Source organism: Neofelis nebulosa, chromosome 6 (genome assembly GCF_028018385.1).
Source record: "Neofelis nebulosa isolate mNeoNeb1 chromosome 6, mNeoNeb1.pri, whole genome shotgun sequence".
NCBI classification, from domain to species: domain Eukaryota; kingdom Metazoa; phylum Chordata; class Mammalia; order Carnivora; family Felidae; genus Neofelis; species Neofelis nebulosa.
Window position 1 is genome coordinate 102,938,970 of NC_080787.1, and position 27,243 is coordinate 102,966,212.

The 27,243-nt window shown below is 38.2% G+C and overlaps 2 protein-coding genes and 1 pseudogene across 4 annotated transcripts in view; 1 reads left to right on the forward strand and 2 right to left on the reverse strand.

Annotated features, from left to right (window-relative positions):
- CDC40 (cell division cycle 40) overlaps positions 1–27,243 on the forward strand; it is a 61,390-nt gene that overhangs the window by 25,891 nt on the left and 8,256 nt on the right. Inside the window, exons 4-12 of the mRNA XM_058734945.1 lie at positions 5,622–5,705; positions 7,202–7,341; positions 8,954–9,050; positions 10,873–11,012; positions 11,645–11,719; positions 13,941–13,986; positions 16,582–16,683; positions 18,111–18,226; positions 18,485–18,618. Coding sequence (XP_058590928.1) covers positions 5,622–5,705; positions 7,202–7,341; positions 8,954–9,050; positions 10,873–11,012; positions 11,645–11,719; positions 13,941–13,986; positions 16,582–16,683; positions 18,111–18,226; positions 18,485–18,618 — 934 coding nt within the window. The remainder of the gene's footprint in view (positions 1–5,621; positions 5,706–7,201; positions 7,342–8,953; positions 9,051–10,872; positions 11,013–11,644; positions 11,720–13,940; positions 13,987–16,581; positions 16,684–18,110; positions 18,227–18,484; positions 18,619–27,243) is intronic.
- Positions 1–27,243, reverse strand: part of METTL24 (methyltransferase like 24) — a 171,346-nt gene that overhangs the window by 23,951 nt on the left and 120,152 nt on the right. The gene's annotated exons all lie outside the window — the stretch shown is intronic.
- Positions 796–4,282, reverse strand: LOC131514684 (AP-2 complex subunit beta-like; annotated as a pseudogene).

Genomic DNA, 27,243 nt, shown 5'->3' on the forward strand with positions numbered 1-27,243 from the left:
ATTTTTTTTTCAGTGACACTTTCCCTTGCTTTACTATTTTTTATCTTTTTTCTGCTTTTGAAATAGGCTTTTAATTATAAGATATCAAACTACACTCACAAATACCAGCCATTGGCACACTGTGGAGAAGCTCACAAGCAGGGACAGATAGCAGTGGCAGGAAGTGGGAAATGATTGGAGCAGTGGTTACAAATGTTCACAGTTGGGGCGCCTGGGTGGCGCAGTCGGTTAAGCGTCCGACTTCAGCCAGGTCACGATCTCGCGGTCCGTGAGTTCGAGCCCCGCATCAGGCTCTGGGCTGATGGCTCGGAGCCTGGAGCCTGTTTCCGATTCTGTGTCTCCCTCTCTCTCTGCCCCTCCCCCGTTCATGCTCTGTCTCTGTCTGTCCCAAAAATAAATAAAAAACATTAAAAAAAAAAAAAACAAAACAAATGTTCACAGGAAGCTAACCTATACAACAGGTTGTGCCCTAATGTTAGCACAAGTTAGACTAGTCACTACCATGGTCGATGGCCTTGGTGTGTTTGGGTTCAGATTCTACATGGTAATACAGTTTCTTCCAGTTGCAAGTTCTTGGCTTGCACCAATCACAGCCTGACCAGAGGGCACCAGACCAGTCTATTTGATTTTTTTTTTTTAACGTTTTATTTATTTTTGAGACAAAGAGAGACAGAGCATGAACGGGGGAGGGGCAGAGAGAGAGGGAGACACAGAATCGGAAGCAGGCTCCAGGTTCTGAGCCATCAGTCCAGAGCCCGACTGCGAGATCATGACCTGAGCTGAAGTCGGACGCTTAACCGACTGAGCCACCCAGGCACCCCCAGACCAGTCTATTTGGTTTTCAGTATACTGTCATAGACCCGATAGATGTACCGAGAGACTTCAGCAGCTCTACGCTTCAGCACCAGTGTATAATTTCGGTGTCCTGGCTGGATATGTAGCTCAGCCAAAATCCAAATGCCATTAGTGAGCTTTAGGGATCGGTACAGCATGTCCAGCCCACATTCCTCTTGGCAACCATATAAAAATTATTGTTTTGCAATTTGCTGGAAACAGTGTCAGCCTTTAAATGACATTCCTTAAAGTTCATTGAGCCGAAGTTCATTTTCATTGGGGATATCCTTCCATGTTGCAAGGGAGACCTGGCCCTCCATTTTGCCATCTTCTAGACAAAGCACATTGAGAGGACAAGGCAGCTGAAGTAGAAGACATCAGTCTTGTTTTTCACAGCCACCTACAGGTGATTCAGAGGTTCCGTCTTCATGACCGGGCCCAAGGTGTGGAGAGGCAAGGAGACATCAATACTCTGATTTGGCATCAGTGGTGTATGGGTAGCCAGAGGAGTGCTGGGGATGACACCAAAGCTATTCTTGTTAAACTGGATTGCAAAGTCTGTCATGTGCTGCAGAGCTTTGTTGGTGAAGTTCATTTCCATATAGATGTGTCCTTGGCAGTGAATAAATGTTCCAGATGTCTCCCAAGCCTTTAGCTTTTAGTTTACTTCAGGCAGCCAGGCAGTCTTAGAAGCCACCTATCCACCAGGTGCCATGCCTATCCCCGTGGAGAGCTCAAATAGGTCATTCAGACCACTGTTGACCAAAACAGGAATAGGAGAAGAAGCAAAGGTTGTGGGCACTGATGATGGGATGGAGGGTTGTCCCACCGGACTATGTAGTCCTCCTCCTAACAGGTTTACTCTCATGTGCCTGGAGGACACCTGTGGCACATTGACTGGGGAACCAAGGTCAAGGATTATCGGAATCCTGTGTTGCGAAACTCAAGACTTGCTGTACCAGCTCGCTCCTGTGTTTCTGATGGTTTCTTGAGAAACAGCCTCACTATGGCATCAAGCAGAGTGAACTGCACCCGGGTGCTTTTCATCATGAAAACTCTCCAGGAAGCTCTCCTGTAACTCATCTGTTGTCAGTTCTCTCAGCTTATTCTCCCACAGTCCAAATTGTAGCTGCTCAAGCAACTGGTTCATCCAGTGAGTCTAAAGTTCGTGCACAGAGTGGTAATGATACTTTCATACTTGTTGGGTATTTGTGGAACATGTCCCTGATGACAACAGTTACCTTTTGGACTACATAATTTACTTTGGTCTGGATGCAATCAAGCAATGTGCTCACACGGCACTCAGCAGATGTCTCCACTTTGATGGCACGCCGTACAGTCGCCCACACAGCTTTGCAAACAAAGTTAACATCCCCTTCTTTGGCATATTCCTTGAATTCTGCCAGAACCTGAGCAGTGTTGGCTTCAGCATATTGTAGTAGTCAGAGTCCTTGGGTAACAACTCTAGAAACTTCATTAGGACTCTTGACACTGAAAGCACCAATGCTGAGTTGGCACGAGATAGCTGGGGAGTTAACATGCTCACACAGCTGCTCTGAGCCTCCCGGTCATCTTTAGGGTTGTAATTAGGCAGTCCAAGATGAAAATCTGGCCCCATTCAGTGCACTTACTCGTGCTGTCAGCCGCTTATTCATGTTCTTTGGGTTCAGATCAAGTAGGTTGCTGTTTGGGTGAGATTCACTGATTTCCGATAATGCTGCTGTAGCATTAGCCACCACCATTGGTGGTGAATCTGCTGTTTGAATCTGCTATGAGTTCCAGCAGAGAATCTGGAAATCCCTGATCTTCCACCATTTGGGCATTGATATCATGGTGTTCTGCCACACAGACTGCTGCTTGTTTTCTAAACATGCGGATCTTCATCCTTCAAGCACTTGCGGAGGGACTCGCAGGGATCTTCTATAATTTTGTCCATCCAGGTGCACCCCATGATCCTGACTGTGAAAGCCCGAATTCGGGCTTTTGGAATCTTCACAGTCCTTCACAAAGCTGTGGACGGCCATGATGGTCATGTCTGGCTGACTGCTGGCATAGTTCATCAAATAAAGATACACAAGATTCTTTAATTCCACGTTGTCCGTTTGCGTACTTTACTACATCTGGAAAGAGAGAGCTAATATCCTGGGCCATAGTCATGGAAACAATCGCTTTCTTCATAGCCTCCTTCCTCTTTTCTTTCTTTTCATTGTTGACTTTAGCCTTCAACTCAAAAACTTCTCTTTTATTGGTTGTGAAATACTTGGAGTCAGTGATGGTGTTGGATCTTTAATGTGCACCGGAGGCAAGGGTGGGAGTGTGGTGGCCAAAGAGCAGTCCGAGTGGTGTTATAATGGTTTCCTGCACATCACCAAATATAAGTGTCTCTAAAGGTTTTGTTATATGTTGTCAAATTGCTATCCAAAAGAATCCTAACTCATACTGCCACCGCCACATGTAAAAGTCCTATTTCTCTTTACCCAAGATCTGTATGATTGTTTTTCCTTTATTTATTTGATAGTAAAAATATATCTCTTTATTTTTATTTTTTCTTGTAGACCACTAGTGAGGTTGAAGTTTTTTCCATAAATTTGTGACGATTCTTTTGCAGACTGTATCTTATTTATACATTGGTATATTAGTATTAATAATCTTAAGGATCTAATAAGGTTGGTATTGTTAGAGCTACTTCAGACAGACTACAGAGGAAGAAAGTAGGCATTAACTGTATTAAAAGCATATAAAGGAAAATGAACTTTAGAAAGACAGATTAGAATATCTCAGAACTGAAATGCAGACATATTCAAACTTACTTGAGCCATAGGATGATAGAAATCTAATTAGACTAAAATTCTGTAGTGTTAGAGTTATATCTTGCTCTATCACTTGATTGGCTTCTAGTAGGATATATAGCTAAATATTTAACTTCTCTTATTTGTGAAGGGAAAATATTATTGTCCCTTAATTACTTGGGGTGGGAAGCAGTAGTGGTAATGGTGATAATCGCAGTAAAGATTTATTTTACCATAGATGACGTGGAAAAGGAAGAGAGCATGAATTCCTGTCCCAGAAACAAGACTATGGCCAAATGAGTTGGGGATTGGTGCTTACACAGATATCACAGGAAGGACCAGGGATCTCCCTTTCTTCTCTGCCTCCCCCTCCCTTCCTCCAAACCCATAATGCAATGTCGTTGGTATAGACATAACTCTCCAACAAAATAGAATTACATTCTAGATAAATTTTTATGATTGAGATGGGGATTTTTAACATCAGATATGTTGGTATAAATTTTATATGAGCCTTATAAAGTCTCATTTTAAAAATCCCTTACAGAACACTGTTCTGTATGTCAAAGAGATGAGAGATAAAATAACTCATGGGGTCTGAACCTGTGATTTCAGAGATTCTACTCCAAAGCTGCTTTTCTGTCATCAAGCTTTCTCCTCTGGCTAAGAACATATTTTAATACTGAAAAAACTATGCAAATGAGCTAATAGCCAAGGTGGTTGTTTCTATTCTAGCATATCATGAGGATGAGTTGAACACCTATATCTTTAGTTTGTTTGAAAAGTATGTTTAATGACAAATCTCTTTCTGTTCCCCAAAAGAAGTTCTCTTTAATCTTCAGCTGGAAAATTAAAGTGTCAACTTTATCCACTAGGATGTACCCCTTAAAAAATTGGCTAATACTTTTATATATTTTATGATTATTCATGCAAGTCATAGGCCATAAACTGATTAATGATCTAGCTCTCTTTTATAAATTTGCTAGATTATTGCTAAAACTAATTTCACCATTTATCATGCTATAGCACCCCCACTTAAGGAAAAATTGATTTGAGTTCATATAGATAGATTTTCTTTCCTTAAGTTCCCAAAGACCACTGAAGACTACATTTATATATATAGTAGCTACATACTTCCATCACTTTTTTTTTTTTTTTTTTGAGAGAGAGGGAGAGCAAGCCAGGGAGGGGGACAGAAGGAGAGAGAGAGACACACAGAGAGAGAGAGAGAGAGAGAGAGAGAGAGAGAGAATCTCAAGTAGGCTCCATGCTTAGCACAGAGCCTAATATGGGCCTCAATCCCATGACCCTGAGATCATGACCTGAACCAAAATCAAGAGTCAGACACTCAACCAACTGGTCAGTCACCCAGGCGTCCCACTTTCATGACTTTTTGAAGCAGTGTATTCACATGCTAGTAGATACTCTTACTTACTTTTCTTACCAAGGAAACACACATAGTGATTTATGAAGTAGAAATGTATTATTTTAAAATTGAGAAACAAAACTCTCTTTCCTGAGAATAGCATTTTCAAAATAATAGCTAGATTTTATATAATTCTTCTTAGTCTCTTTTTTAAATTACTTAATAGTTTATATAATTTGATAAGCTAGAGCCATGTCTTATCTATTACCGAAAACAAAAAGGAAATGGTTTCTAAGCTTCTGAATGTGTGATGTATATATATTTTTAAGATCTTAGAATTTAAGACTAAAGTTTGATATCTTGGCCAGAGAGACTGTTAATAATGTAATGACAAAATGCTAAATTCATCCTATAAGAATACTATTTACTCGACTGAAGTCATGCATGGTCCCCCCTGAGATTTGGGTTAATTGTTCTAAAAGGAACATAGCTCAGGAAAGAGGGATTTGGTCCTAAGTTAAAGACCATTTCAACATCTAGGAAGGAAAATGTGAAATGAGTGTATTCGTATAGTAATAAAATAAACTATACATGACAAAAATGGAGTCCATAATATGTACTTTCTTCCTTTTCAGGTTATGCATTAGACCCTTCATTAGATAATCACCAAGTGTCTACTAAATATATTGGTTCTGTAGAAGAAGCTGAAAAAAATCAAGGTAATTTATTCAAATTTATTTAAAATATTTAATATCAAGTATATATGTATGTGTCTATATCTATGTATACATACACTTATGATTACTGTCTTGCAAATTGACTTTCAGCAGTAAGAAAAAACTAGTGTTTTATTAGGTTGGTTTTATTTTAAGCTGAGATGATACAGTGATATATTTTAGAGCAGTATCATTTAGAACTATTATAGTTTAGAGCTTGTTTTTGCCACTCAACTAGGTGTGCAACCTTGTAGGGAAGATGTTGGTACCTATTATTCTGGGTTGTGATGAGCACTAGGCACAGTGCCAACCATGTAGAAATCATTCAATAAATTATAATTAATGTGTAGCTAATCTTGGCAATTTATTTCTCAACACTAACGTCAAGCTCCGTTTTTACAGAGCAGAACAAATTTTATTATACATTGTCTGTAAAGATTATCTTTAAAGGTTTGAAGGCTGAGTTTGAATATGTGTTTTAGAATATATGTTTGTGCAAATTTTCATTTTGTACTTACAAGACAAAGTGTCATATTCTAAATGCTAACTTCTCACAAAGCTCATCATTGGAATCTTACCCATAAAATATGCTCATTAGAAAAAGAATATGGTTGTATGAGGACTTCTAGTTAGTAGCTACAGACCCTATATCATATCATCCAGCTACATTATTGTTAGAATAGAATTTTAACAAGCTTTTGTTGTAACATGCAACCTGAAGGAAACTGATTTGAATTAATATAGGTAAGCTTTTTTAAGTTAGACCTCTACAAGCCGTATCTTTTATGTAGTTAGATTGTGACTGTGACCCATAAACCTTTTCCAATTTAGTGCTGGCACCCAGAGTGCCACCTCCTACTGATCAAATCAGAACCTCAACCAGAAACGCCCTCTTTCCTCCTCTCTTTTTAATTCTAAGATTTATGATTTAGAGGTCAAGTTTAGATTGAGATCACTTGGAAGAATACCAGATTCTTGTGAAACCTTGTTTAATTAATATTGTTGAATTACAAGTGAATCAAAATTATTAATTTCCTAATGTAATTTAACCTAATTCAGTTTTTAAATGATAAATTTTAATTTATTCTTGCTTTCAAAAGTAGCTTTATCATTATTTAGCAATATTAAATTGCTGGATTTCTTTCAAAAAGTGGTAAAATCTACTGATCTAGGTCCATGATTCATTAAAAGGATTGTGTATCATTGTAGGATTACATAGCTGGGTCTTTTCTTTAAATAGATGAGGATTTGCAAAATATTGGGAACAGTAGGAAGCTTCTCTTCCCAGAAGGTTGAGTCTCTTTTTGTATACCATCAGTTGGTCTATCTGGCAGATTCATATAAATTTTATTTTGTGTTTTTAAATAAATCTTTGGTCACTTGAACAATCACTTTTCTTTAGCCATACAAAGTAAAAACATATATGCTCTATATATGTATTTATATAAATGCTGTTTCTTTAAAAAATATCCATGTTTGTAATCTCTTTTTTAATGTAGGTTTAACTGTGTTTGAAACTGGTCAGAAAAAAATAGAAAAAAGGAAAAAGTTTAAAGAAAATGATGCATCTAATATTGATGGTTTCTTGGGACCATGGGCAAAATATGTGGATGAAAAAGACGTAGCCAAACCCTCAGAAGTAAGTTTTGATGTTTTTCATTGCCAATTCAGGTAGATGCTGTGTGTCTGTGAAGGATATCTATGTTAATAAACTTGAGATTTCCTTAGAGAACCAAATGATGACTCATTAGAATTTCCCTGCCATGGCTGAGAAAATACACGAAGATTTTTAAATTTTTCTTGGGAATATTTTTTTAAGTTTATTTATTTATTTTGAGGGAGAGAGAGAGAACATGAGCAGGCAAGTGGCAGAGAGGGAGAGAGAGAATCCCAAGCAGTCTCTGCACTATCAGCACAGAATCTGACTTACGGGGCTCGATTCCACAAACTCTGAGATCATGACGTGAGCCGAGATCAAGACTCAGACGCTCAACCGACTGAGCCACCCAGGTGCCCTGGGAATATTTTTATTTATCCTTTTTCTGATATATTTTCTTCCGTATTTTTTTAAATACCTTTTTGGTTTTTTATTTTATTTCATTTTTGTTGAAAGAGACAGAGCATGAGTGGGGAAGGGGCAGAGAGAGAGGGAGAGACAGAATCCGAAGCAGGCTCCAGGCTGCAGGCTCCAGGCTCCGAGCTGTCAGCACAGAGCCCGACGCAAGGCTTAAAATCATGAGCCATGAGATCATGACCCGAGCCGAAGTCAGACGCCTAACCAACTGAGCCACCTGGGCACCCTGATTTTCTTCCATATTTTTAATTAAAATACAATATTGAACAATTTTTAAGAAAAGTTAAAATTTAATAAAAGTTGATAATGCTGTTAAACTATTGTGGTAGGTGTTCTTCTGATACTAGATATTGAGAGAGTAATGTGAGTATCTAGAATACTAAATTAGCCTTTCTATGATTTTAGGATTGATGATGGGTTTTATTTATTAACATATTTAAAAATTTTAATAATTATCTATATTTTAAAATAATAATACCATGAAGTTTATAAAATAAAACTATAAACCCCTATCTGCCCCTTCCCCCTCCAAATCCTCCTGTCTCTATGGGCCAGTGACTCTTGTAGGTCTTAGGGATATAGCAGTAGACAAGATCAAGAAAATCCTGTCCTCATGAAGCTTATGTTCTAGCTGTATCTTTCATCTATGTATCTTAATTATATACATATGCTGCTTTTTATTTACATTAGACATCATCTGTTGACGTCTTTGTTATTATAGATAGGGACTTATTACTACCCCACCTTCCTTCCACTGCTCCTCCCATAAAAGTTGTCACAGATCTGTAGTCATTGCTTGTATGCTTATGGCTTAGTAAAAGCTGTCATTACTGGATAACAACATTATGTCCGAAAACTGAGTTTCCTTTACAGTAGTAGATTTTCTAATTGCTTTGTCTTTTCACTTACATAATTAGCATAACACATTAAATTTGCTTCTAGGTGTTCCAGAAGGATGGGTTTTGTATAAAATGATTTTAAAAGTATCGACTAGTACCTTTTATTTGTTAATGTCATTTTGTAATCCATCAAAGAGTTGAGATTGTTATCTGAGAGACATACTTATAGCTATTGCTTCACCAAAAAGTGGACCTCATCATAAAGTATTTATAATCAGCCTTGGGCAAGGTGGGGTTCTAAAGCATCCATTTTAAAATTCACTTCTTAATTTCCTTAGGAAGAACAAAAAGAATTAGATGAAATCACGGCCAAGAGGCAGAAAAAAGGCAAACAGGAAGAAGAGAAACCTGGGGAGGAGAAGACAATCTTACATGGTAATATATTTTTTATGCTTCTTCATTTTTATGATAAACTTTCAGATATCTACTCTGTTCTCTGTTCATATAGTATCAATTGCCCTTATTAATCAGCTGCTGTGCTTCACTGTATTAAGAATAATTGTATTTGACTGTTCGCATCTCGAAGAAATTATACCAGACTCTTCTGTATTCTAATAAAGGAGAGAAAATAGCATGATTAATGATTGCCACAGATGGTTCTTCGAAGTGCTAGTGAATTTTTAAAAACGGCAGATAGGGGCGCCTGGGTGGCTCAGTCGGTTGAGCGTCCGACTTCAGCTCAGGTCATGATCTCACAGACCGTGACCTCGAGCCCCACGTCGGGCTCTGGGCTGATGGCTCAGAGTCTGGAGCCTGCTTCCGGTTCTGTGTCTCCCTCTCTGTCTGCCCCTCCCCCGTTCATGCTCTGTCTCTCTCTGTCTCAAAAATAAACGTAAAAAAAAAAAAAAAAAAAAAAAAATTAAAAATGGCAGATAAAGAAGAGGTCTGAATTGTCCACAATCTGTTGTTTCCTCAGAACAGACTCTTGCTCCAGTCATTTTAACTTTTTGTTTTTAACCCAAGCCAGATACTCTCCAGATATCCTCCTAATTCATAATTGTTACTAAATTATACTTTACAAGAAAAACTTTTTTTTTCATGTGAATGGACTGGAGATTAAAATTCTTATACTAATTTTGATATGTGGAAGGAAATGCCTATTTCCTTTACATCAGGAACTATAGTCCAAAATGAATTATAAGTATTCTCAAATGTACCTGGTTCATTAATAATTGGTTACCTTTGGAAAATTATGTAGTGATTAGCAAACTGTAAGGAATAATTTAGTACTGATGTATTGGTTATTCTAACATTGATCACATATCAAATATTTAGGTTTGATGAGGCCATATTCGATTTCTTAAACTCCTGTTTTCTGGAGTTTTCTCTCCAAGGAGTCTGTTGAGTACTGTGGTGCTTGCAGCCATAATAAATGTAACAGCCCACATCTATTGAAGACTATTCTGTGCCAGGCATGCCGCTAAATGTTTTATATATATTATGCCATTTAAGTGCCACCAGTGACTTCACTGTAAACTTTATGTTGAAAGTGGAGAAGAGAATGGAATAGGAACCTGGAAGGGCATAAAAGAGGAAAACAGGGAAAAAGGGTAGTTGATATTTTTAACTTCTTTTTTTATCCTGGTTTGCTTCTGAGTCTTTGCCAGTGACTCACAAGGCTCAAGTATTATCTTTTCTTCCCTCGCTGTAATTATGCTGCAGTGAAGTCTTTTTTATATCATTAAAATGTGTAACTAAATAAAAGAAGTATAGATCTTATTTAAAGGTCTGATAGTCTCTGGGTATTTAGAAATTCCAAAGTATTACCTCTAATTGTAAACAATAGCAGTGACTTCAAGAACTAAATTTTAGCTGACTCTTGGTCTTAACTTCATCAGAATGTTAGTACCTAAACCTTAATAGGGAACAATATCCCTATGAATAAAATGTTATCAGGGGCGCCTGGGTGGCTCAGTCGGCTGGGTGTCCGACTTCAGTTCAGGTCATGATCTCACAGTCTGTGAGTTTGAGCCCCACGTCGGGCTCTGTGCTGACAGCTCAGAGCCTGGAGCCTGCTTCAGATTCTGTGTCTCCCTCTCTCTCTGCCCCTCCCCTGCTCATGCTCTGTCTCTCTCTGTCTCAAAAATAAATTTAAAAAGTTAAAAAATTTTTTTTTAAAATGTTATCATTTAAGGTTATAGATTTTATGACTGTAGCTTATATTTGTTCACTGCTTTCCTTTGTTTTCTTATTTCAGTTAAAGAAATGTATGACTACCAAGGCAGATCCTATCTTCACATACCTCAGGATGTTGGTGTTAATCTGCGGTCTACTGTGCCACCTGAGAAGTGTTATCTTCCCAAGAAACAAATTCATGTGTGGTCTGGACATACGAAGGTAAGCAAAGTGGTCATATGGATGGGCCATGACATCACATTCATAATTGGTGTCCTATCCCCTTATGGGTAACCCAAGCCTTTCCCCACATATTCCTGCCCAATCTGCTTTTTTCTGGAACCACAGCAGTGAATAATGGGTTGGTAGTGGCACTAAGACCTCAGTAATGTTGCCTTAGCTCTTGGGATTATCATGCTTAAGAGAAGATTAGATGGTTTCTGGTTTATAAACCATGATAATATTTAAACTGATGCAGAGACAAGATACTTGAAACTTTTGATGTTGATATTCTTGGTCATCTGCACTATTCCAACGGATAATTTTCCAGCTCCTAGCAAAGAGCGAAGGAACTGAATAAAAGTAGGAAGAGGAGAGAGAGCATTAGCAACTTGATTGACTAAGAATTCCCTGGGGTGAGCAAGTCAGTATTAAAGGTCAAAAAACAAATCTTCAAAAGCTTAGTGTCAATAAGGGCTGTTCTTGGACTACTAACAAAGGTTATTCTGGGGCATGATTTTTGGAATTAAGAAAAACAGTAAATTAGGTTGCTTAAAAATATATCATACTTTCCTTATTTCACTTTAGCGGACATTAGACTCCTTCTGATTGATAACTGTAATACCTTTTTATAGGGCGTCAGTGCTGTCAGATTGTTTCCTCTCTCTGGCCATTTATTGCTGTCTTGTTCCATGGACTGTAAAATTAAGGTGAGTTTTCAGTAACAGAGTAGGAGTGCTGCAATGCTAGTGCTTTGGTTAAGTCTATTCGGTTAATTATAAATAAATTTGGGTTTGTTAGGCAACTAGAGGCTAATTATTTTCTCTTAGGCCCCGTGAATGCAGCCATTTATGAATTGCTTCCAAACATGTTGATTCAAATATGGCTCTGTGGTCCAACTGTCTAGGCTCATTTGTAAGCTTAGATAACTGATTAGGATGTAATCGATCACTTTGGCTTTAGATATATAAATATTTAATCACTAATAATGTATTTTTATAGGGGCTTTGGATATGTAACAAATATGAGTTCATTTGTTCCTCAGGACCTTATGAGGTAGAGAGGACACATGATAGAAATCCCATTTCAAAAAGTAGGTAACATAATTCATCCTTTTTCTTATAAATGCAAGTAGACACCAAGTAGCAAAACTGCTCCCAGCCTCTTCTCTCAGGTTGTACCGTCTTGGGAAGCTCCACTTTAAGGTTAAGTTTCAGCTATAGAGTATGTGGGGAAAAAGCTCAGTTGCCAGAGCATATCAACTTGAACATGGGAGAAGCCTTTTTAAAACTAAAATCTGAAAGAATAGTGCTCTTTTTTGTGTCTTCTGTGTCTGCATTATTATGATGGTCAAGACATATCAGCCCTCTAGTACTCTTGAGGCTTAGAAAGTTGAGTCATTAAAATTGTACTCTGTGTAAACAACTCAATGATATGTGAAGGTAGCTTTTCTTGATGAGGGCAGTCATTTAGGCAGTTGTCTCTACTCAATAGCTTAAAATGATAGGCTAACAGTTTGGAGTAAAAAAACCTTGTTTCCTCTAACTTTCACTTCATACAAACTATATTAAGATTAATCTTTCTGACCAACTGAAAAAACATAGACTTCAATTCACTTCATTTCCTAAGCATTTTTTAGGTACCTAATATGTCAACAGGCCAAGACTAAAAATATATTAAGACCCTCTCCATGGGGCGCCTGGGTGGCTTGGTCGGTTAAGCGTCTGACTTCGGCTCAGGTCATGATCTCACGGTCCGTGAGTTCAGTCCGTGAGTTCGAGCGCCGCGTCGGGCTCTGTGCTGACAGCTCAGAGCCTGGAGCCTGTTTCAGATTCTGTGTCTCCCTCTCTCTCTGCCCCTCCCCTGTTCATGCTCTGTCTCTCTCTGTCTCAAAAATAAATAAACGTTAAAAAAAATTTAAAAAGTTTAAAAAAGACCCTCTCCCTGCCCTTAGGGTGATCATTTCTTTATGATGTAAATGATGCTTATAGAACCTAGCATAAGGTGCTCTGTTTTCAAAGAGGAAGCACACTTCAGTAGGAGGGTAACTAAGTAAAGGGGATGGTGGGGGTGGGGAGTGTAGGGAGTGGAGCAGGTCCAAAAAGAGTGAATAGGATGCATAGGCATGGCGTGTGCTGAACACTGTAAGTTTGTGGTTTCTGGAGTCTCGAATCTGAGAGATACAGAGTGGCAACAGTCATAGGCCAAGGACCAGGTAGGTCCTGGAAGTCCTTTGCCCGGTATGCTGCGGGAACTGAGAGTTTATGCTGTTGGCACTGGGTGGCCAGGAAGTGCTGTTTTAGAACACTAGTAACATTACCAACGGTTTGATTTGAGGTAGGCAAGAATAAAGGTAGTTTTGAAGCTATTGTATTAATTCACTTTAGATGTGATGAGAATTATTAGCCTATTATAGTGTAGATCATCATTTCCATATAGCTTCTATAATATTTTGTGGCTTCAGTAAGTTCCAAAAAAATGAAATACATTTGGTAAGGACCAAAATGTTATAAACATGGCAGTTTTTAATAGTATTTAATTCTTCCAGAAGTAGCTCATAATATTACATAAAAGTTTTCATCATAGAAAATATATCAAATACAGAAAAGAACAAGAAGTGAAAGTCACTTTTATTAGCTCCATCTATGTTCTCTTGATATTTTGATGTATCTTTCAGTGTCAGATTTCAAATTTGTGTGTGTGTGTGTGTGTGTGTATGTGTGTGTGTGTGTGTGTATGGTTCAAATGTTGCAACATAGACTAACAGCTCTAAGCAACATGTTCCCTTAAATATAATGCCTTTGGTTAAATCCCCTGTACACACATATATGCACACACATAGCCAGCATACGACTGTTGTTATTGATTGAAACTTGTCATTTTACCCAAGTCTTCTATTAAATTTAATTTCTCTGTGTTCTTTTCCCCCAGCTATGGGAGGTTTATGGAGACAGGCGCTGTCTACGAACATTTATTGGTAATACTTCTTTTATCTCTGGCTATAAATCTGTTTGGAAAGACTTTTTTTTTAATGTTTATTTATTTTTAAGAGAGAGAGAGAGAGACAGCATGAGTAGGGGAGGGGCAGAGAGAGAGGGAGACGAGAGACACAGACTCTGAAGCAGGCTGTCAGCACAGAGCCCGACACGGGGCTTGAACCCAGGAACCACAAGAACATGACCTGAGCCAAAGTCGGACGCTTAACCGACTGAGCCACCCAGGAGCCCCTGTTTGGAAAGACTTTTTTAAACTAAGATAACATCATTGACAGTAATTTTATTGTACCGATAATGAAGGAAAGTCTTCAAAAACTTGAGCTGAGTCTTGAAGAGGGACTAAGTCCTCCCAAACAGACAAAAAAGGGAACTGAGAAGAAAAGCAAAAGTGGTTTGAGAAAGCATGCTGCTTTGGGGCAGCCAGGTATATTTCGGAATTGCCAGGGTATGGAATATGGTGAGAGATGACAAGCAGAGAAAGGAGTATAACAAGAGGCAAGGCATGGAGGACCTTACATGCCCTTAGTAGGGAGTGCAGAATCGGGGTGCCTGGGTGGCTCAGTTAAGCGTCCGACTTCGGCTCAGGTCATGATCTCACGATTTGTGAGTTCGAGCCCCACATTGGGCTCTGTGCTGACAGATCAGAGCCTGGAGCCTGTTTTGGATTCTGTGTCTCCCTCTCTCTTTCTGCCCCTCCCCCACATGTACACCCACACTCACACTCTCGTGCTCTCTCTCTCTCGCTCTCTCTCTCTGTCTCTCAAAAATAAATAAAGTAAATTTTTAAAAATTAAAAAAAGTAAGGAGTGTAGAATCTATCCAGAGGACCTTGGAAAGCCATCCATTAAACGGCTTTTGCAGGAAATTAGCTTAATTAGATTTGAAGTTTATAGAGATCACAGTGACAGTATGGAAGATGTTTTGGTGGGACAGGCCCGCTGGCAGGGAAATGAATTACAGGGTTATTTCATTGGTCTAGATTAGAAATGCTAAGAGTCTGGACTAAAGCGGCGCATAGAGAGGAAAAACAATCAAGAGTTAAAAATCAGCAGGACTTAGTGGATGTAATTGATAAGAGTGCAGCAGGAATCTAGGGTGACTCCCAGCTGGCTGGGTGAATGGTGGTGCCATTCGCCAAGAGAGGGAACAGAAGAGGATGATGAGGTATCACTTGTTAAGTTTGAGCTGCCTTTGGGATATGGAGATGAAAATTTCCAGTAAGCAATTAGATGGCCAGATGTTGAGCTTTGAAGAGAAGTTAGGAATTAACAGCTACAGCATACAAAAGGATAAGATTGAGTGAACTCCTTGAAGGAGAAAACAAGGCCAAAAAGAGAACAGCTTCGTGGCAAACCTTTCTGGCAGAGAATAGTTTACAGTCTTGGGCAGATTTCATATGAAGGCTGGTTATGTTTCCAGATTTAACTGTACATCATCGAAACACTGTTTGTGTAAATCGTAGTGGCTCTGGTTTTAGATTCAAGCGGGAGTCCGTTCTGCAGGCTTTGTTATGATTTTAGGGCCTCACCCCACAAATAAATACTGCCCAAGGTGCCTATAGGAGGACTTGTGGGAAGGCTCTCAGCAGTGTACGGGGGAACAAAATGCCTCCTGTACATTTAGTGGATTTGGTCCCCATCTGTCTCCCCGCCGCTCCCTGGCAGTTTTTCAGTGGAAAACTGAAAATTACCTGCTTTCGGAAGATGGGACTCTTGCTATAGAAAAGAATGCCTAATTACTGTAGCACATTGCCTGACCAGTTCACTGGTGGTGCTGGTTCAGGGCTGCTGTGTGTGGTTGACAATTTGTGCAGTGCACATTTTGCACAATTGTACTTGTCAGTCTTGGTCATGATGGGGTGGTAAAGAATAGGAAAGTTTCTGCTTTCATTTAGCCACATTTTATTTGTCTCTGTAACTTTCAGAAGAGTTGACTGGCCTGGCAGGATTGATTTCCAAGCAAAGCACTTTAAAATTAATATATTGTCAAAATGCTATCTTAAAATAGAAATTGATATTTGTTTCAAAAAGGTTTATTAGTCTCGAAGATTCTGAATTCACTTCTGTGAAACTTGGTAATGTGATCACAGAAATCCACAGCTACTGAAGAAGGGCTGTGATTCTGTGAACTTGAGGGTTAGGTCACTTTGTTTCACTTAGTGAGTAATCTGGAGAGCGAACCTCCAACATGTCACTAGTCCCTTCTTTTTCGTTGGCAATAATTGGCCTGTTATGTTTCCTTAAATTCTTGACTGCTTAGTCATCAGTTATGTGTATTACATATTAAAAGATTGCTATGACCAACTTCAAAAAAAAAAAAAAAGTTACCCCTTGTCTCTTGGTTCTTACCTAAATGTTATGCCTCAGAAACACCTAGGGAGCTTTTTGAAGGGGAAATAAAAAAACCTCCTACGTTCCCAAGCCCACACCTAACTGAACTCTGAGTCAGTAAGTCAGGGAATAGGATTCCAGAGATTTTGACTCACAGTGTGGCTTGAAAATGCTATTTCTCTTAACAGTGCTTGTGTTTTAAGAGATATTTCACCTCACCTCCATTTTTATTGTCTCCACCTTTAGGTCACAGTAAAGCTGTTAGGGACATCTGCTTTAATACTGCAGGAACACAGTTCCTCAGTGCAGCTTATGACAGGTATCTTAAGCTCTGGGACACTGAGACAGGTAAGAGCTCACTGATACTAATCCATATTTATCTTATACATTAGCATTGGTAAATGAAATAGTGTGAGTGGGGGCGCCTGGGTGGCTCAATCGGTTAAGCGTCCGACTTCAGCTCAGGTCATGATCTCGCGGTCTGTGAGTTCGAGCCCCGCGTCGGGCTCTGGGTTGATGGCTCAGAGCCTGGAGCCTGCTTCCGATTCTGTGTCTCCCTCTCTCTCTGCCCCTCCCCTGTTCATGCTCTGTCTCTCTCTGTCTCAAAAATAAATAAACGTTTAAAAAAAAAAAAAAAAAAAAAAAGAAATAGTGTGAGTGGTCTTCTGTGGCAGATGATGCCATCTGTAACTGCTGATTCTCATACCACCATCAGCTATTATCATAAAAGGTAGAGTTGAAACTCAGCTACGGGGGCGCCTGGGTGGCGCAGTCGGTTAAGCGTCCGACTTCAGCCAGGTCACGATCTCACGGTCCGTGAGTTCGAGCCCCGCGTCAGGCTCTGGGCTGATGGCTCGGAGCCTGGAGCCTGTTTCCGATTCTGTGTCTCCCTCTCTCTCTGCCCCTCCCCCGTTCATGCTCTGTCTCTCTCTGTCCCAAAAATAAATAAAAAAAAAAAAAAAAAAAAAGAAACTCAGCTACGTAAGTAGCTTTTTTACTATGAAACTTAGTTTCCATCGAATACAATTTATAAAGCAAACGTGCTGATAGACCAGCAAATCTGAAATCTTCCATAGACTATTTAATTGATCTTTTTGTTCTCTTCCATCACGTAGCACACGGCATTGCACATAATGGAAGCACAATAAATGTCTGATGAACAACATTAAATTTAATTGCCCACATTGATTAAGATAAGTCAGTTTACAGGCCCATAGGCGAGTTGGTTTTGTATATTCACAAACATTAATTGCATCAGTATGTTGTGGCCAGTATGGTTTTGTATAACCATCTTTTGTCTTACTGAGTTTTAAGGGGAAAGGTAACAGCTCATATTTATTGAACACTGTTTACCAGGCATTGTGCTGTGCACTTATGCCCAGTATTGCATTCAATTCTTAAAATATCCCTATAGTTATTCTTATCATTCCTATAGACGAAGAAACTGAAGCTTAAAGAGGTAACTTATCCAGAGTCACACAGCTAGTAAATGGCTGAACTGGTTTCAGCCAAGGTCTAATGCCAAAGCCCATACTCTTAACCCACAGTGGCTCTCAACTCCGGCTACACATCATAATCATTTTATCTATTCTGCAATTGATGATTCACTTTTGAAAAATTTATTTTTAATCATTAAGAATCTGTGAAAAGGAACAATGTAGTTTATAGTAAAGAACAAGCAGGCTGCCCTTCCCCAAAATTTATTAAGCAGATGATCTCTAGATTTTAATCCCAGGGTTTATTTTACCTACCTTAACTTGAGTCTTTGGTTTTAGGACAGTGTATATCAAGGTTTACAAACCGAAAAGTGCCCTATTGTGTCAAATTTAATCCTGATGAAGATAAGCAAAATCTCTTTGTAGCTGGCATGTCTGATAAAAAGATTGTGCAGGTAAGTCTTTTCACAGTATTTTAGTAAGATTTCTACAGCTTATGTTGTATTAGGGGATGGAATAAAGAATATTAACTTGTTTAATGCTTGCTGCTCTTAGGGACTGCTAATGGGCTATTTTTAGTAGAAAACAGTCGGTCGTAAAAAACATTATGTTAGAGATTTTTTTCTTCTTCACTTTCCATAGGTCTGATATCTCTTTATTTTCATAAATCTGCTCCACTTCTGTGTTTACCTCTTGTCTTGTTTGATGTACAGTGGGACATTCGAAGTGGAGAAATTGTGCAGGAGTATGACCGGCATTTGGGAGCCGTCAACACCATTGTTTTTGTTGATGAGAACAGGAGATTTGTGAGCACATCTGACGATAAGAGCCTCCGAGTTTGGGAATGGTGAGTTTCTGTTGGTAGAAAATCTGATTCATATATAAATAGCAAGCAGTTTAAAAATCTGTAGCCAAAGAAAGACCAGCCTTCGTACATACTATGCAACCATTTGAAGATTTTCACAACTGTGATCTCTGGCTTGCCAACCAAACTGTTGTAAATATTTAAGTATCCAGAATATGGAAATAAAAATTTAGACCTGCTACCTTTGATAGTCTTGGGACAGTCTAACCAAAGGCTATATGTTTGGAGTCATTTTTTCTTGTATTGCCGACAAGTTTATATTGTTTTGACTTACATTCGTTAGGTGCTTTGCAAAATGACCGATGACACATAGGGCCCACAAATGTATAGACTGTATTGTTCACGGCTGGGATTGAGCATTAGATCCTGGCCTCAGAGCCAACCCAAAGAAAATGTTTTAAAACATCTTGATTTTTTAAATGTCTGTATTATGATTATTCGGTACTGAAAATTGCCCCATGTCATCACCCATTGTGTCCTGCTATTCATAGCCCATAATGGTAGAAAGCAGATGTTTTATTTGGAGAATATATTGGTTAATTTTGCTTTCCCAGAAAGGGGAAAAAAAAACAAAAACCAAAACACTTTTCTAAAGTCAAGAAATACTAACGCTAGTTTCACTCAGTATCATAGGTCATGTTTTATAATTTCCTTACAAAGAAATGCGTAATAATCTTTTTGTTAAAATGAATGTTTGGATGGAGCCCAGGTTGTTTTTATAGTCAGTTAGGAAGCACAGCTTAACCGTGGTTATGGCCTTACAGGGAGTAGAAAATGTGACTTCTCACCACAGAAGTTGTTCTGCTTTAAGAAGTGGGAAGCCCTGAACTACAGCCAGTAGTTTCCTCCTGAAACTGAAAACGGAGTCCCTTTGGGGAGCTGAGCAGGTCCCTAGCCTCTGTCAGGGAAATTTGAGTAATTGAAGGTTTCCTGTAATTTAACTGCAATTTCTCCCACACTCACCACCAGTACACCCCTTCAAATCACCCCCATCTCATGGGGAGCTGACTTTATACTTTATGTATAGTTTTTATGTCATCCTTAAAGTACATGCTTTGAGACCCTCTTATAACTAAGATCTTTCTGTGGAAGTGATGTTACACGCACAGAATCTGACAGTTCGATTATACTTAAACTTTCAGATGTTTCTATCTTCAGATAGTATTTCAGCTTTGTTTTAAAACGTGGATGGTATAAAAGAAATGGGTAAATATTTAAATGATGCACCAGTTACAGGGCTCTAAGAACACTTGTGTGTGTTTTCTAAATGACAGCATTGGTCAGCACATATTTTGATTACATTAAGGGGTGAGCTCAGCATGTTTCTTGTTTTCCCTTCTCAGAGCTGAAGAAATGCTCCTAAGAGTCCTACTACTGTTTCATTATAAATGATGACATCCTTAGACTTACTTCAGTTTAATCCCCATTTGCTAGTGGAGCCTTCCTCACCAATCCTCACACGAGGAAAGTGCCTCCCATCTGTGACCCCACATAATGCTTTGCTTCCCGCCGCTTTTCAGTGCTTGTGTATTTGTTCCTCTTCCCTGACAAGTTCCCGACCGAGAGAGACCTGTGTCAGCCGTGCTCACGGTGTGTCCCCAGTGCCAGCACAGTGCCTGGCATGCCATATGCACTGAGTGTCTAAGGGAGTCGTTACTGTCATAGTGATTAATGACACTGCATCTATTGAGCCTTTCTGTGTGCCAAGCATCCCAAGCATTTTGTTTGAGCTCTTTCATTTCATGTGCAAAGTAGTTTTCTGGAATAGATATATTTGCTATCCCTGTTTTTATAGATGAGGAAACTAGTATAGGTTAAGTAATTTACCCCAGGTTCCATGACACATGAAAAGCCAGAATTCAAACCTGTATTAAACTTATTCCAAAGCTTAAGGGTTTTTTTTTTCCAGCTCTATTAAGATAGAATTGACAAATAAAATTGTAATATATTTAAAGTTTATAACATAACGATTTGATGTATGTATACCTTGTGAAAGGATTCCTACCAAGTTAGCCCATCTACCACTTTACAGTATTTTAATATTTACCTTTTTTGTTTGGTAAGAACACTTAGGTTCTATCTACTCTCTTAACAAATTTCAATTATACAATAACTATAATCACCATGTTACACATTAGATCTTCAGACCCTATTCATCTTACAACTAAAAGTCTGTACCCTTTTACCAGCCTCATGTAGTTCCCTATCCTGATCCAACCCTCTGGCAGCCACCAATCTACTCTATTTCTATAAGAGTTTGACTCTTGTTTCTTTTTTTTTTTTTTCTTTTTTAAGATTACACATATAAATGATAATATGTAGTATTTGTCTTTGTCTGGCCTATTTCACTTAGCGTAATGCTGTCCAGGTTCATCCATGTTGTTGCAAATGGCATCGTTCCCCTTTTTAAAGGCTGAATAATACTCCATTATATATGTAAATACCACATTTTTTTTTATCCATTCTTTCACACCTCGGTTGCTTTCCTACCTTGGCTATTGTGAATAATGCTGCATTGAATATGAAAGTACAAATACCTCTTCAGGGTAGTGATTTCATTTCCTTTGGATATATACCCAGAAGTAGTATTGATGAATCATATTGTAATGCTATTTTAAATTTCTTGAGGAATCTCCTTGCTATTTTCCATAGTAGCTATATGCACCAGTTTACATTTCCACCAACAGTGCACAAGGGTTCCCTTTTCTCCACATCCTCACCAGCATTTGTTGTCTGTCTTTTTGATAATAGCCATCCCAACATGTAAGGTGATATCTCATTATGGTTTTGATTTGCATTTCCCTGATGATGAGTGATGTTGAGCACTTTCCTGTACCTGTTGGCCATTTGTATGTCTTCTCTGCGAAAATGCCTGTTCAGGTCCTTTGCCCAAGTTTTAACTGGGTTACTTGGATTTTTGATAATAATTGTGTGAGTTCCTTATATATTTTGGATATTGCCCCTTATCAGATATGTGGTTTGCAAATATTTTTTGCCATTCCTTAGGTTGCCTTTGCATTTTGTTGATGGTTTTCCTTTGCTGTACAGAAGCTTTTTATTTTGAGGTAGTCCCACTTGTTTATTTTTGTTTTTGTTGCCTTGCTTAAGGTTAGTCTAATCCAGAAAATATTTGCAAAGACCGGTATCCAGGAGCTTCTCTCCTGTGTTTTCTTCCAGGAGTTTCAGGTTTTATGTTCAAATCGTCAATACATTTTGACTTGAATTTGTGTGTGGTGTAAGATAGGGGGTCCTGTTTCATTTTTTGCATGTGAATATCAAGTTTTCCCAACACCATTTATTGAAGAGACTGTACCTTCTCCATTGTATATTCTGTGCTCCTTTGTCAAAAATAAGTTGATTATATATGCATGGATTTATTTCTGGGCTTTCTGTTCTGCTCTATTTGATCTGTGTTTTTATACAATACCATACTGGTTTTTTGTTTTTGTTTTTGTTTTTTTTTATACTAACGGATTATTACTTCTTTTTATTGCTTTTAGTTTCATTGTTCTACTTGTTGTTCCTCTAATTTTTGAGTTGCACATTTAGATTGTTGATTTTCTGTCTTTTTTTCTTTAGGTTTTTTTTTTTTAATTTACTTAAGTAATCTTTTTTTTAATGAAATTTATTGTCAAATTGGTTTCCATACAACACCCAGTGCTCATCCAACGGGGATGGGAAATGCGGGCCGGGTGCAGAGGAGGTGCCCTCCTCAATGCCCATCACCCACTTTCCCCTCCCTCCCACCTCCCATCAACCCTCAGTTTATTCTCAGTTTTTAAGGGTCTCTTATGATCTGTGTCCCTCCCTCTCTGACTTTTTTTCCCCCTTCCCCTCCCCATGGTCTTCTGTTAAGTTTCTCAGGATCCACATAAGAGTGAAAACATAATGGTATCTGTCTGTCTCTGTATGACTTATTTCACTTAGCATAACACTCTCCACTTCCATCCACATTGCTACAAAAGGCCATATTTCAGTCTTTCTCATTGCCAAGTAGTATTCCATTGTTTATATAAACCACAACTTCTTTATCCATTCATCAGTTGGGCTCTTTCCATAATTTGGCTATTGTTGAAAGTGCTGCTATAAACATCGGGGTACAAGTGCCCCTATGCATCAGTACTCCTGTATCCCCTAGGTAAATTCCTAGCAGTGCTATTGCTGGGTCATAGGGTAGGTCTATTTTTAATTTTTTGAGGAACCTCCAAACTGTTTTCCAGAGCGACTGCACCAGTTTGCATTCCCACCAACAGTGCAAGAGGGTTCCTGTTTCTCCACATCCTCACCAGCATCTATAGTCTCCTGATTTGCTCATTTCGGCCACTCTGACTGACGTGAGGTGGTATCTCAGTGTGGTTTTGATTTGTATTTCCCTGATGAGGAGTGACGTTGAGCATCTTTTCATGTGCCTGTTGGCATCCATCTGGATGTCTTCTTTAGAGAAATGTCTGTTCATGTCTTCTGCCTATTTTTTCACTGGATTATTTGTTTTTTGGGTGTGGAGTTTGGTGAGTTCTTTATAGATTTTGGATATTAGCCCTTTGTCCCATATGTCATTTGCAAATATCTTTTCCCATTCCATTGGTTGCCTTTTAGTTTTGTTGATTGTTTCCTTTGCAGTGCAGAAGGTTTTTATCTTGATGAGGTCCCAATAGTTCATTTTTGCTTTTAATTCCCTTCCCTTTGGAGATGTGTCAGGTAAGATATTGCTGCAGCTGAGGTCAGAGGGGTTTTTTCCTGCTTTCTCCTCTAGGGTTTTGATGGTTTCCTGTCTCACATTCAGGTCCTTCATCCATTTTGAGTTTATTTTTGTGAATGGTGTAAGAAAGTGGTCTAGTTTCATTCTTCTGTATGTTGCCGTCCAATTCTCCCAGCACCATTTGTTAAAGAGACTGTCTTTTTCCATTGGATATTCTTTCCTGCTTTGCCAAAGATTAGTTGGCCATAGTTTTGTGGGTCCAATTCTGGGGTTTCTATTCCATTGGTCTGTGTGTCTGTTTTTGTGCCAATACCATGCTGTCTTGATGATTACAGCTTTGTAGTAGAGGCTAAAATCTGGGATTGTGATGCCTCCCACTTGGGTCTTCTTCAATATTACTTTGGCTATTCAGGGTCTTTTGTGGTTCCATACAAATTTTAGGATTGCTTGGGGCGCCTGGATGGCTCAGTCGGTTAAGTGTCCAACTCCGGCTCAGGTCATGATCTTGCGGTCCGTGAGTTCAAGTCCTGCGTCGGGCTCTGTGCTGACCGCTCAGAGCCTGGAGCCTGTTTCGGATTCTGTGTCTCCCTCTCTCTCTGACCCTCCCCCATTCATGCTCAGTCTCTCTCTGTCTCAAAAATAAATAAATGTTAAAAAAAAAAAATTCAAATTTTAGTATTGCTTGTTCTAGCTTTGAGAAGAATGCTGGTGCAATTTTGATTGGGATTGCATTGAATGTGTAGATTGCTTTGGGTAGTATTGACATTTTAACAATATTTATTCTTCCAATCCATGAGCACGGAATGTTTTTCCCATTTCTTTATATCTTCTTCAATTTCCTTCATAAGCTTTCTATAGTTTTTAGCATACAGATCTTTTATATCTTTGGTTAGGTTTATTCGTAGGTATTTTATGATTCTTGGTGCAGTTGTGAATGGGATCAGTTTCTTTATTTGTCTTTGTGTTGCTTCATTATTAGTAAGAATGCAACTGATTTCTGTACATTAATTTTGTATCCTGCGACTTTGCTGAATTCATGTATCAGTTCTAGCAGACTTTTGGTGGAGACTGTCGGGTTTTCCGTGTATAATATGTCATCTGCAAAACGTGAAAGCTTGACTTCATCTTTGCCAATTTTGATGCCTTTGATTTCCTTTTGTTGTCTGATTGCTAATGCTAGAACTTCCAACACTATGTTAAACAACAGTGGTGAGAGTGGACATCCCTGTCATGTTCCTGATCTCGGGGAAGGCTTTCAGTTTTTCCCCATTGAGGATGATATTAGCTGTGGGCTTTTCATAAATGGCTTTTATGATGTTTAAGTATGTTCCTTCTATCCCGACTTTCTCGAGGGTTTTTATTAAGAAAGGATGCTGAATTTTGTCAAATGCTTTTTCTGCATCGATTGACAGGATCATATGGTTCTTATCTTTTCTTTTATTAATGTGATGTATCACCTTGATTGATTTGTGAATGTTGAACCAGCCCTGCAGCCCAGGAATGAATCCCACTTGATCATGGTGAATAATTCTTTTTATATGCTGTTGAATTCGATTTGCTAGTATCTTATTGAGAATTTTTGCATCTGTACTCATCAGGGATATTGGCCTGTAGTTCTCTTTTTTTGCTGGGTTTCTGTCTAGTTTGGGAATCAAAGTAATGCGGGCTTCATCGAATGAGTCTGGAAGTTTTCCTTCCCTTTCTATTTTTTGGAACAGGTTGAGAAGGATAGGTATTATCTCTGCTTTAAATGTCTAATACCATACTGTTTTGATTACTGTAGCTTTGTAATATGGTTAAAATCAGGAAGCCTGATGCCTCCAGCTTTATTCTTTCTCAGGATTGCTTTGGAGTCTTTTGTGGTTCCATACAAATTTAAGGATTGTTGTTCTAATTCTGTCAAAAATGCCATGGGAATTTTGATAGATATTGAATCAGATCTGTAGATTGCTTTGGGTATTATGGACATTTTAACAATGTTAATTCTTCAGACCCATGAACATGGAGTATCTTTCCACTTATTTATGTCATCTTCAGTTTCTTTCATCAGTGTTTTATAGTTGTCAGTATACAGGTCTTTTAACTTCTTGGTTAAGTTTATTCCTACGTATTTTCTTGTTTTTTGATGCTGCTATAAATGGGATTGTTTTCTTAATTTATTTTTCCAGTAGTTCATTGTTATTGCCTAGAAATGCGACTGATTTTTGAATGTTGAATTTGTATCTTCCAACTTCACTGAATCATTTATTAGTTCTAACGGTCTTTTTTTGTGTGTGAAGTCATTAGGGCTTTCTATATATAATATCATGCCATTTGCAAACAGAGACAATTTTACTTCTTTTTGATTTGGATGCCTTTTTCTTCTTGTCTGATTGCTCTGACCAGGATTTCCAATACTATTATGTTGAATAGAAGTGGTTAGAGGGGACACCCTTCCTGATCTTAGAGGAAAAGCTTTCGGCCTTTTAGAGTTAAGTATGATGTTAGCTGTGGGTTTGTCACACATGGGTATGTTCTATATATGCCCAGTTTATTGAGACTTTTTATTATGAAAGGATGTTAAATTTTGTCAAATATTTTTTGCATTTATTGAGATTATCGTATAATTTTTATCCTTCATTTTTGTATCTCATTTATTGATATGTGTATATCGAACCATCCTTGCATCCCAGGAATAAATCCCACTTGATCATGGTATATGATTCCATTAATGTACTGTTGAATTCAGTCTGCTAAAACTTTATTGAGTATTTTTGCATCTATATTCATCAGGGATGTTGGCCTCTAATTTTCTTGTAGTATCCTTGTCTGGCTTTGGTATTAGGGTAGTACTGGCCTTATAAAATGAATTTGAAAGAATTCTCTATTTTTTGGAAGAGTTTGAAAAGGATTAATATTAATTCTTCTTTAAATGTTTGGTGTAACTTACCAGTGAAGCCATCTGGTCCTGGACTTTTTTTGTTGTTGGGAGGTTATCGATTACTGCTTCAACCTCCTTAGTCATGTTCAGATTTTCTACTTCTTCATGATTCAGTTTTGGTAAATTGCATGTTCCTAAGAATTTATCCATTTCTTCTAGGTTTTCTAATTTGTTGGTATATAATTGTTTATAGTAGTTTCTCGTGATCCTTAGTGTTTCTATATTATCAGTTGTAATGTCTCTTTTGAGTTTTTCTCTTAGTTTAGCTAAATGTTAATTTTGTTTCTTTTTCAAAAAAAAAACTGCTTAGTTTCATTGATCTTTTCTGTTATCTCTTTAGTCTCTATTTAGTCTCTTTTCTATCTGTATCTATTTAGTCTCTTTTCTCTCTGATCTTTGTTATTTTCTTCCTCTTCTAACTTGGACTTAGGTTGTTCTTCTTTTCCTAGTTCCTTCAAGTGTAAAGTTAAGTTGTTTGAGATTCTTCTTGCTTAATGTAGGTGTTTATCAATATAAACTACCCTCCAGTTTTGCTGTATCCCATAAGTTTTGGTCTGTTGTTTTTCTGTTTTCATTTGTCTCAGGATAGTTTTTATTTCCCTTTTGATTACGTCTTTGACTCATGTTTTGTTTAGTAGTGTGTTGTTAATCTCCACATACTTGTACATTTTCTAGTTTTATTGTAATTGATTTCCAGTTTCATACCATAGTGGTCAGAAAAGATGCATGATATGATTTCAGTCTTCTTAAAGATATTAAGACTCTTTGTAGCCTAATATATGATCTTTCCTGGAGAATATTTCATGTGTACATGAGAAGAATGTGTATTCTGCTGCTGTTGGGTGGAATGTTCTGTATATGTCAGTTAGGTCTATCTGGTCCAATATGTCATTTAAGTGCAATGTTTCCATATTGACTTTCTGCCTGGATGATCTATCTATTGTTGACAATGTACTGACGTCCCCTGCTATTACTGTATTGCTATCTA